The sequence below is a fragment of the Gorilla gorilla genome, chromosome 4, assembly GCF_029281585.2.
Source record: "Gorilla gorilla gorilla isolate KB3781 chromosome 4, NHGRI_mGorGor1-v2.1_pri, whole genome shotgun sequence".
Classification (NCBI taxonomy): Eukaryota; Metazoa; Chordata; class Mammalia; order Primates; family Hominidae; genus Gorilla; species Gorilla gorilla.
The window spans coordinates 55,782,274-55,794,457 of NC_073228.2; the positions used below are offsets into that span (position 1 = coordinate 55,782,274).

The 12,184-nt window shown below is 40.8% G+C and overlaps 1 protein-coding gene across 10 annotated transcripts in view; it reads left to right on the forward strand.

Moving 5' to 3' along the window:
* Positions 1–12,184, forward strand: part of ACACA (acetyl-CoA carboxylase alpha) — a 324,373-nt gene that overhangs the window by 277,390 nt on the left and 34,799 nt on the right. For all 10 annotated transcript variants that reach the window (XM_031011317.3, XM_031011323.3, XM_055388355.2 and 7 more), the window contains 5 exons: positions 994–1,137; positions 1,727–1,847; positions 5,412–5,508; positions 8,576–8,672; positions 9,713–9,848. In XM_031011317.3, the coding sequence (XP_030867177.3) occupies positions 994–1,137; positions 1,727–1,847; positions 5,412–5,508; positions 8,576–8,672; positions 9,713–9,848 (595 nt within the window). The remainder of the gene's footprint in view (positions 1–993; positions 1,138–1,726; positions 1,848–5,411; positions 5,509–8,575; positions 8,673–9,712; positions 9,849–12,184) is intronic.

A 12,184-nucleotide genomic window follows, 5' to 3' on the forward strand; every position in this document is an offset into this window, starting at 1 on the left:
GGTGCCCTTTGACCTTACAAGGATTAAACTCCTCCAGGGATATACCAGGGATTGAGGCCCTGAACTCCCTGGAGCCTTGGAAGGGAAGGAGGAGGGGAAGCATGCTTGGGTATAAATCACAGCCCCGCACCCAGCACACAAAGAAGACTTGAGACTCAGGGGTTCATGTATGTATCATGAGTTGCTTCAGGTTTTTGCTAGCTTTAGGGCTTGTGCGTGGAGGCCAGTGTTAGGCTGGTGCAAAAGTAATTGTGGTTTTTGCCATTAAATGACAAAAACCACAATTACTTTTGCGCCGACCTAATAAAAATCAAATATAAGGAAAAAAATAATCCTTTTTAAAAATGAGGAACCTAAGGCCCCAGAGTTTCTTTAACTGAGACTTGTCACTAAATATTGTTGAAAGACAGGCATGTTACCTTTTTGTGTCTGTGTGCAAAGAGACTTGCACACAATGAGGTAGCCTATGCCTCTGGGTCTCAGCCTCACCCACCACTGCAGTTTCAGCTGAGGGTGGAAGTATGCTTTGCCTATCTGTGGCAGCTGGTGGAGAGAAAGGGGCTTGCTGGTTTTAAAATTGCAACCATGAATGTGATTGTTAAAAGTATTTTTTGTTTTTTTTTTAAATTTTTTATTTTATTTTTATTATACTTTAAGTTTTAGGGTACATGTGCACAACGTGCAAGTTTGTTACATATGTATACATGTATCGCGTTGGTGTGCTGCACCCATTAACTCGTCATTCAGCATTAGGTATATCTCCTAATGCTATAGTAAGCCCTCTTAGCGCAGCTGGCAGCGCGTCAGTCTCATATTTTTTGTTTTCTAAGTTTTGTTTTTAGGAAGAAGATTCAGATAGTCCCTCAGAACAACCCATGGAGACTGAAATCTCTGTTTTGTGGAGAAAAGAACCCATTTTAGTGCGACTTGTGAAATCGACCATGCCTTTATTTCTATAGAGACAAATGTCTTTTCTCTTGCTCTTTTCTCTAGGTCCTCGGGCGGGAAGTGTACACCTCCAATAACCAACTGGGGGGCATCCAGATTATGCACAACAATGGGGTGACCCACTGCACTGTGTGTGATGACTTTGAAGGGGTTTTCACTGTCCTGCACTGGCTGTCTTACATGCCCAAGGTGAGCCCTTCCTACCCAGCACTGACATGGCCTGCAGAGCCTGTCATTTCCGCCACAGCTCACCGCCTCTGTGTTTAAGGTCTTGTCTTTATGGTGGAGGAATTTTTTTATAAAATATTTCTCTGAAAGCTATTGATTTCTCTTTTCTTTACAGCCATATTTTGCCTTCTACCTTTAAGATGTCTCTGGATTTCATTTGTTGGGCCCCTTTCTAATGTCTTCCAGCCACGGAAGCCCTCATGGCCTAACTAAGGCTCAGATCCCAGTATATTAAGGTTCCTCCTCATTGTGGGTTTTCTCCTTTGTAATAGCCATTCATTCCTCAGAGGAGCATCCCAGAAAGCATGGGCACACTGAAATCAAGAGTCAAAACACACCACTTTGTGCCAGCCTCCTAAATGAGACTATTGACCTATACATGTTCCTTGGGGCCTGGCACATACGTAGGATTCTTCCAGCTGAAGATTGGGACTATTGGGTGCAATTCCATATGTGGGCCCTGCTGTCTTTGTCTATAACTATTGTTGCTGAGTTGGAGTCTAGGGCTGTCTTTCACTGATTGCTGTGCTCTCTTCCAATCTCCTTTTAGAGCGTGCACAGTTCAGTTCCTCTTCTGAACTCAAAGGATCCTATAGACAGAATCATCGAGTTTGTTCCCACAAAGGCCCCATACGATCCTCGATGGATGCTAGCAGGCCGTCCTCACCCAAGTATGTATATGTTTGAGGACCCCATGGTACCTGGCTCTTAAGCTTTTAGCGTTCTTTTCAATCACTATCCAATTCCTGAACAATCACATGTGACTAAGAAAACAGAGCTAAGTACCTAGAAATGAGAAAGACCTGAAAACCGGCCCTCTGAAGAAAAAGGTGGGAAATCCTTCATGAACAAATGAAAAATAAATAAAATGAGATTTCCCAATCACCCATTGAGTCAAGCAGTGCAGTCACGAATACATTTCTTCTGTTTATTCTGTTATTAAAACACTTATTACTTAATGGGTTCAAAGACTTTAACACAGTTCAATATAAGCCATAAAATCGTAAAATTATAGGACTAGAATCTTCAGTCATCTAATCCCTACAACCAAAAGAGATTAATCAGTTTCATTTTAGCACACGTCTTTGAGACCCTTCAGTGTAGAATATGACTTCACTCTTCTCAGCAAGCTCTGAGCACCTACGCTGCATGTGCCCTTCTTATGATATTGGTAATGGTATTGGTACTTGCTTTAGTAATTAATAGAAGGCTACTTTGTAAGTTCATTTATTCATGAAGAGATTGTCCAGAACTTTTAATTATATAGATACATGGAGTGAGAATAAGCCCTCCCTCCAGATATATCTAATCTACCGCTTTGTCTTTTACCTAACTTAGAAACAAAACAGGAAAAAGAAGTAACTCTGTGTACATTCTCATTTGTCAGTCCATTTGGCTGTTCTAGCAAACCTTACTTATCAGGAGGTTCTTTTGTGGAGCACCAAATCCCTCTGCTGTATTTTGAATCCATTTTTTCAAACTATGTGAGGAAGCATTTGTTCTTTTTTGCATATTTATTGCAACTATTTCAAAGAAAGGCTATATATAAAAGTAGAAGAGATTGCAGAAGGTATTTTATTAAGTGTAAAAGTCATTGTGATTTTGCTGAAAGAGAGGTCTTCATAAGGAAGACCTAATAAACTTTTGTGGGTACCCACTGTAAGCCAGGTGGGACTGTAAAGCACTTCCATATACGTTATCTTATTTGCACTTACGACCTCTCTTAGGTAAAGAGAGATAACTATTTTACAAAAATCAGAGAAGTTGAGTGATTCGTACAAGGTCACATAGCTATTATATAGCTATTACATTGTTTTTCTACAATATCTACATTAGACTTTCTATTATATAAAAACATGAGAGAAGTGTTTATTTTAATTTATAACTTTACCTGTTGTCTTCAGTGCCTCTTCTTGTTAATTTTAATAAAACTAAATAGTTTTTCTTTACATGCCTGGAAAATCACCATACTAATCTTCTTTCTACTGTTTCTTTTTTTTTTTTTTTTTTTTGAGATGGAGTTTCGCTCTTGTCCTCCAGGCTGGAGTACAATGGCATGATCTCAGCTCACTGCAACCTCCGCCTCCACTTACCCCTTCTTTCCCCTTTTTTTTGTGCCATGATTATGATAAGAACTATGAGCCTAAGATTACCTGTCAGTCTTTTTTTTTTTCTTTTTCTTTTTTTTTTTTGAGGCAGAGTCTCACTCTGTCGCCAGGCTGGAGTGCAGTGGCGCGATCTCGGCTCACTGCAACCTCCGCCTCCCAGGTTCAAGTGGTTCTCCTGCTTCAGCCTCCTAAGCAGCTGGGACTAAAGGTGCATGCCACCACACCCAGCTAATTTTTGTAATTTTAGTAGAGACAGGGTTTCACCATGTTGGCCAGGATGGTCTTTATCTCTTGACCTTGTGATCTCAAAGTGCTGGGATTATAGGCGTGAGCCACCGCGCCCGGCCACCTGTCAGTCTTAAAATGCAGGACTTTTCTGGGAATGAAGTGAGCCTCTTTACTTCTAGAATTTGGAACAAGACTTAGTGAGTTTTTTCCTGGGAAATACGGGAAGCCATCTTAGCCGGCTTCTAAGGTTCTGCATCGGAACTGGGTAGGATCTACTCTCTGGGGACTGTGAAGCACAACTACAATAGTCAGTGACTCCGCCTACCCCTAGCAGGAGAGTTTTTAAAGAAGAAAACATTTCCATCTTGAAGTTAATTCTGTAGTTCCAAATCCCTGTTATTGAAGTAAGAATTAGAAAATGATCCAAAGATATAAAGTTAAAATTCAGTATTCTGATGAACCTAGAAATTTGGTTTAGAAACTTCACCAAAATTTGAGCCCTTCTTTCATGGGTGAACAGAAGTATGTGTGTGTAGGTGGGCATTATCCTGGCCATTATTAATGAAATCCACAGAATAAAATGAAATTTTTGATAAACTAAGTTTTCTGTTTTTTGGATAATATTTTTTCATTGACTCCCTAGTAATTCATCCTGCTGTCTATGTGCAGCTAACACTCGCTCCCAAATCGAGTGACTTCAGATTTTAATTTAGTGGAAGCGTTAAAGAAAGCAGATGATTCCCTGTGATAAGTTAAAGCAGATATCTTCTAGGTGAAAAGTTAAAGTCATTTATTAGAGGAGATAGTGCTGTGATATTCTTCAAACTGACGCCCAACACAAGACCAGAATCTAAACGATCGGCTTTGGGCTCAAGGATGGAGAGATAATTTTGAAATGGATGATCACATTTTACACTGGGGCCATAGAGGCAAGGAATGTAGAACACAGTAATTACAAGTTTAGTCTTGATAAAACACTCTCCATCCTGTTTAAGTCAGCAGAGGTTAGCTTGCTCAGATCTCCACTTTTAATTGGTTTTGGACTTGGGTTTTTAGGGGGTGGAGGGCCATGTTCAAATTAGAAGAATCACTGAAAACCGTGAGCTGAGAGGGCAAACTAGGAAACGGTTATTTGCAGAAGCTTTTATGGGGCTTTGGTCAAACATTTATACCTGTGGAACAAAAGTTTTTTTTTTAAACTAACATGTTGAAAATTTTGGGTCTTGCCAGTGAAGGAAATTCTATGTGCAAGGAAGATTAATGGCATTAAGTATGTGCCTCTTAACCATTGTATTTTTACTATCTGTCAAGAATATGTGGCCCTTTTTTGTAGAAAGATTATACTTTATCAGCTGTTTAATAAAGTAGATATATCTTGTTGCTTTTGTAGCAGAGAAACTGAGTTCCTATTTTTCCCTCTAAATTTGGATCGTTATCTGATCATTAATACTTATTGTTTGGTTGTTTTCAGCCTTCAGTTAAAGTCAGTGGAATCAAACAAAATTGTAAGGCAAGTTTTAAAATAGAAATAGACATTTTGAAAATATCTTTAATGACTTGGCAGCCTTTTGACAAATGTTTGTAGTGTCTTGAAGAAAGTCAAGTTATTTATTTAAAAGCATGCAAACTCTCTCTGCTAGCTAAACCCTGTCGTTTAACAATAAATGATGCTTTTGCTGATAAATGATTCTTTTTATGCAGACTAGCAAATGAAATAGGAGATGATGTCTGAAGGCAGATGAACATTCAGCTGCCTAATGCTTCCATCTATTATAATTTGGTTAAAAACAACAAACTCCCCAAAATAATCCCCCAAACCACCTTAAATTCGTCAGTTCCAGCACATTGTCAATGGATTCACTGTCCTTATTCTCTGTTTTCTTTCTTTCCCTTCTGTAGCCCAAAAAGGTCAGTGGTTGAGTGGCTTTTTTGACTATGGATCTTTCTCAGAGATTATGCAGCCCTGGGCACAGACTGTGGTGGTTGGTAGAGCCAGGTAAGAGCTCTTTTGTTTTGGCAGCTCTTTTTCCTCCCAACTAAAAATAAGAAAGAAAGAGCCATGGCTCTATAGATATATACCAATAATGTTCTCTTTGTCTGAACTGTCTGAGAATATTGGATTATAGCCATGCCCAAGGCAAAATAATTGGAGTGCTGGTTCTCAGTTACCATTTTGTGTGTCACTCCAATGATGCGTTTAATCTGAAGGCTAATTTTGACAACATTTCCTTTTTATAATGTTTCAGGAAAAACACTTTGGGAGCTGTAAAGCCCAACTACAATAGCCAGAGCCCACCAATGACTTTCCCTCTCCCAAAGACAATTTTCTTTCAGGAATAGGTGACAAGTGATTCAGAGACTCATCTGCTTTTCTATGTAACTGGAAAGAGGTTCTTCGTGGCACCGAGATTATTTAAGTGACAAATGTACTATATTGGATTATAATCAGATGTGAATTGCCAAAAAAAAAAGTTTACCTGAAACAGGAGTAAAATAAGCTGAAATAGGTTGCCAAGATACCTATATTTTTGAAGTGGGAAATTGAAGTTTCTATTAAATTTTAATACCTACTCTAAGAAGTGCTTCACTCAACAGCAAGCTCTGTGCAAAATAATCTGTAGTGCTTGCTATAACGAGCTATAACGAGCACCTGCCACGACTGATCTTAATCTACTTCTGCACTGCAGAGACATGCTGCTGAGGGACCGCATCTGGAGCTCACCTTCCTCTGGGGGCAATCAGTTTTCCTTATCTTGGTGAAAAGTGGCACCTGCTCAAGATTCTCAAACATGCCACATTGGGTTGAGATTTAGATTCTAGCCTTGAAAATAATTCTAGGCTCTGTGGTTCTCTCAGTACAGTAGGTCAGCACGCCTCCATGCTGCCTGTGACAAGAAGCCATCAGAAGGCGAATCCCACAGACAGGGTCTTCCTCTGTGACTCTGAATAGGATTCTGGCCTGGAGTCAGCTCAGACTGAATGTCCCAGAGCCTACCTGTCTGTTTTCTTTAAAGTCTCAGGTCTTTTATCTCACCCCAGGCTTCTCAGTCCCAGTGAGAAGTATTCTCTGTGCCTGGTAAAATTCCCAGTGGGGAGCTTGGAAGTAGGAGATACACTGGAGCGAGAACCCTGATACTCGACTCCTGTATCGGCTTGTTAGATTCCTCACGGCACAGTAAGACCAACTTTTTTGAGATTTGTCTCATCTATTCTGCTTCAGTTTTCCTGTCTGTGAAAAAACATGACAGATTTTAAGTCTCAGAAAGCCAAACCTTTGTTAAGTTCTTTAAGATCCTCCCATGGGAAATAAGAGAAAAATACTTTACACTTATGATTAGAAGAATAGGGATTGCTTTGCGACCAAGATCAGTCAAGCTTGGCTTTGGTTAGCTCTGTCATTGTTTATTGCAACACTCACTCTGATTTCCTCCTTTCTTTCTATCTGACGAGTTCTGGGCTTCTTACTCCAAAAGTGTACACATACTCACAAGTATATAAAACACAAATGGAGCTCTAGCTTCTTTCAAAAGCAATGGCATTTCAAGAAATAAATATAAATGTATTCTTCTGGGATTGTTACTGTAAGTGCTGCCAAAACTCATCTTTGGTATGTATGTTTGGAATATGTGTGCTATTGGCTGTAAATTGTCTTTTATTATTCCATGGCACCTTGTCCAGGGACACACTATAAAACAAGATGTAGCATCTTCATGTGCTAGCCTGATAAAATTTATATGAAGTATAATAGAAAACAGAAGTTGTTCTGAGCTGTTTTCAAGTTCAATAAATAACTGTAATACTCGGATAAAGATGTTCTTTATTAGGTCACATGGGCCCTAATATATAAGTTATAAGTTACCGATTTAGGGTGGCTTTTGCAATTACAAGTTTCCAGTTGGATTGTTAATCATTGTGAACAGAAATATTTCTAAACCCTCCTGTGTACCTCCTGCTCGTTGTCTGGTTGTCTAGAGGGCTTTTGATTCTGATTCAGTGCAGGCAAGTGACAAGGGGGTGGGTGGTCTCCACTCAGGCCCTTGTCAGGCCTCTTGTGATGACAGGAATCCATTTTCACTAGCCAATTTAACAACCAAAGGCCATCTGTCATGGAAAAGTTTGTTATGGAGATGCTGTGAGAAATGAGAGACTATAACCCATCCCAGCCCCAACCCCAAGAAATGCAACAGTGAGAATGAAGACTGCATCACATTTTCCAGAGTAAAGACTCACCCTGTACTTTGTCTTGCTCTCTGATTTTTCCTAGAAAATCTTTATGAGGACCAAATTGGGAAGTCATAGTGGAGTATAAGGTGCAGAGGCTTTGAGCTCCTAAACAGTTTTTTAAATAAACATGGCTTTGAGATTAAATATACACTTCTAATATAGACTTCACCAGCATTACTACTAAAAATTATCCTTGTCCCATTTGTCTTTTCCAAGGAAGGAGAAAATTAAGGGCTTGTTGATCCACTTCCCTATTCTTGGCATGTGTTTTTCATCATCCTCATAACATGCCTACATACTCCCTATACACACATAATAGTAAGACCTATTGTACCCTCAAATCTTATCTGGAACCACATTATTAATATTCCATAGAAAACTACAGCTCCATTTCAGCAAGGTCAGCCCTCATTAAAAGTTACTGAAAGTCTCAGATTCCTACTGCCTTTCAGACCATTTCCTACCATCTTCACCAAGGAGATGCTCTAGAGTGAACTGAGAAATTTCATTTAGCAGCCACAGGGGTAGGGATGTGTATATGTGCTAGGCTGTTGAGTCTAAATGCAGAGGCTCCCCTAGAATAGCCCTTGGTTTGAATTTATCTTGTGTTGGGACATTTCCGAATAGAAGTGATTCTGAGGGTGGTTTCCCACCATATTTAGAGAGTAAATATCAAATCCGTAGAGTCTCACATTTAACTCATAGAAGAATCAGATTTCCCCTGCTCTCTGTGTTTGTTTCTAGTTTTTTCCCCAATGTCTTGACTTGGCATTGGAAAACAAATGGCTAGCTATAATGTTGACATACATTGGGTTCTTATGTGACTCATGTTTTATCAGGCTAGGAGGAATACCTGTGGGAGTTGTTGCTGTAGAAACCCGAACAGTAGAACTAAGTATCCCAGCTGATCCAGCAAACCTGGATTCTGAAGCCAAGGTAGGCCACCTCAAGTACACTGGGGGCTGTGCTTGGAGGGTTTTTCTCTTCGCAGTGCCTGTGAATACATCAGGAACATTGCAAACCATCAGTTTTAGAGGGAAGGGCATCAGCAGCCTTGAATGATTTTAGAACATCATGTGCTCACTTTTAAGGTGAGTCTAAACAGACTAGAAGCTAAATTCTGCCTCAAAAATTAAATAAGTCTTTACAGTAGTCTTCTTGATGCTAGAAAACGTATACTTTTGTTGGGGAGATGGTCTTACAGAAAGGCAGCTGAGATAATACTGAAGGCTCTTTGGTCCCCTATTCTCTGAGTATACACATGGAAGAGCTACAGCTAGAGTTAACGGTGAAGTCTGCCCTAATGCCAAGCGTGAACACCACAGCCCTTTTTTTTGAGACATGGTTCATGGCCCAGGCTGGAGTGCAGTGGTGTGATTTTGACTTACTGCAGCCTTGACCTCCTGGGCTCAAGGGATCCTCCCGCCTCGGCCTCCCAAAGTGTTGGGATGAGCCACTGTGCCTGGTGCCATTATTTTTTTAAAGGATGGATTATATTTTCACATCCTGACACCATTCAGAAAGTGAGGGGTCAGGGAGGCCGGGGAGGAGGCTATTCAGCAGTGTGACATCAATTGTCTATTTGTTAGTCATAGTACAGGAAAATGCTATACTAAGCACAAAGGTGAAAGGACTGGGAGACTATGTACAATTGACTTGCTTTAAAGAGTAGCACAATGGAGCCATTTTAAGTAGCTTTTGAGAAACCTAGAACAAGGGTTCTTAGGACTGCATTCTTCCCTTTTGGCTACAGAGTTGTTATAATCAGGACTTAAAAAGAATAGTATTTGACAAGGTCAAAGATCGAAGATCCTTTCTTCTTTTTTACTCCAAACATGATGATCTTGATGAACAATAGTTTTTGTTGATCTGATTTTTAGTTTTCAGTTTTAAATAAGTAAAATCTTGTTCACCTTGGAGAGATTTCCCCCTGGAGCTGTGTTGTTAATTGTGTCTTCTTTGACTTTTCCTAATAGATAATCCAGCAGGCTGGCCAGGTTTGGTTCCCAGATTCTGCGTTTAAGACGTATCAGGCCATCAAGGACTTCAACCGGGAAGGGCTGCCTCTGATGGTCTTTGCCAACTGGAGAGGCTTCTCTGGTGGAATGAAAGGTGACTGGGCTGCCTGTGGGCTGGAGGGGCATCACTGATTACTGGGCACTCTGCGGCAGAGGGAGGGTATAGATTCAGCAGAATCTGTGGGTGTCCTAATAGCCTAGGCTTTTTGGGGATTCTGCCCTCTCTGAGACATCTTTTGAGTTGCAACTTGAATGGAAAAAAGTACATTTTATAATTCCATACAGAATTTCAGAATAATCTACTACTAGTGTTATGGAGGTGACCTACTGTTGTGGATCTCGCTCTCACAGATGGATGCTGGACCATTCTGATGGTGCTGGGGAAATATGATTGTGACTCTGTCCCTCTTTTCTGGGCATATACTTTGTTGGTGTTACTCCTAATGTTCTACAGTGACCAAGACAGATACTGAAATTAGCATTTACTGGAAGAAAATGAACAAATTCAGTACCAGAGGCTGTTCTTTGTGGCAATTTGTGCTATGTTGTATTATTATCTAACAACAGCCCTGGGCCTGTGGCTCCAGCATATTAGACCGTTATTACAAAGGCTCTACTCCATGCTATGGGAATTGCTAAGTAATTAGGCAGCCAGTATCACCATTTACGGAGAAACCTTGATGTGTAGAGCGACTGTGGACACTACAGGGAGAGCCAAAGGAAACACTACCTCTTACAGTCATGAAGCCCTCTGTCCCATGGCCAGATAATTCATGGCCATGCTAAGCCAGAGACTGCATACCTGGAGGGTATGAGAGTATGCTAAGTATAAATTCCATCTGTCTTGGGGAGAATTTGGGGTTCTAAAGCAATAGGATAGGGCCAGGTGGGGTGGCTCACGCCTGTAATCCCAGCACTTTGGGAGGCTGAGGTGGGTGGATCACTTGAGGTCCAGGAGTTTGAGACCATCCTGGTCAACATGGTGAAACCTTGTCTCTGCTAAAATACAAAACTTAGCTGGCGTGGTGGTGGGCGCTTGTAGTCCCAGCTACCCGGGAGGCTGAGGCAGGAGAATCACTTGAACCTGGGAGGCAGAGATTGCAGTGAGCCAAGATTGTGCCACTGCACTTTAGCCTGGGCAAAAGGGTAAGACTCTGTCTCAAAAAAAGGAAAAAACAGTAGGATAGGTTAGGGGAAGGAGGGAGGAGTAGAAACTGTTGGAGTAAATAGTGATTAGAAAATGCTTAGGATGGCCAGGCGCGGTGGCTCACGCCTGTAATCCCAGCACTTTGGGAGGCCGAGGTGGGTGGATCACCTGAGGTCAGGAGTTTGAGACCAGCCTGTCCAACATAGTGAAACCCTGTCTCTACAAAAAATACAAAATTAGCCAGGTGTGGTGGTGCATGCCTATAATCCCCAGCTACTTGGGAGGCTGAGGCAGGAGAATCACTTGAACCCAGGAGGCAGAGGTTGCAGTGAGCCGAGATTGCACCACTGCACTCCAGCCTGGGCGACAGAGCAAGACTCCATCTCAAAAAAAAAAAAAAGAAAGAAAGAAAAAGAAAATACTTAAGACATACAAAATGTGAAACAATGAACTCTCAATAGGGCACTTAAAAATAACTTAGGGCAGAAGCACCCCCAGCCTATGAGGGAGGAAATGCCTGGGGAAACTACCAGATGGTCAGTTATGTGGCAAGAGGGATTTGAAATTTTTGCCGACAATTTTTCCTTACTCGTCTAGGAAGAGCCCTGTATGGCCAGGCCTCCTTGGCAAAATGTTGACTAGGTTGATTTTGTGTGTGTGTGTGTGTGTGTGTGTGTGTGTGTGTTTGGTTGAAAAGTTTACCTTTGCCTGTATTTGCTGGAGAACTACCACATTTTATACTTTTCTTGGGGGAGACTTGGACTATATATCCAAATTAATGATTGTATATATTTTTTAGATTATCAAGGTGAATTATTTTTTGACCGAGATAATAAATTAGTGGAAATACCATGAGAAATTGAGAGTATATGGTTAAGTCAATCCTACACATTTTTATTGAGTTCTGTGTGTTAGGAACTATGCTAGCCACTTCAGAGAACAAAAATAAGTCAAAATAAGTCAGAAACAATACATTGCCTCACAGAGACAAGAAAAATGTCTTGAGCAAAATGATAAAGCCATAATGTATAAACAAAATACCAGGATATTCAAAAGAAGATGGTAGTAGTATATCAAAGGGTAGGGGGGCCTGAAAACCCCTCATTCATATATATGAGGTTCATTCAACATTAGATTTCACTTGATCCCAAATTCCTTGGCTCTAATATTTTTGTTGAGACCTGGGAGAGAATGCTATGCTATTACTCCTTACTTATCTCTTTGTGGGGGGCCCATTGAGAATGTACTCTTCCTGACATTACTTCAGAGTGTCACCCTGGATA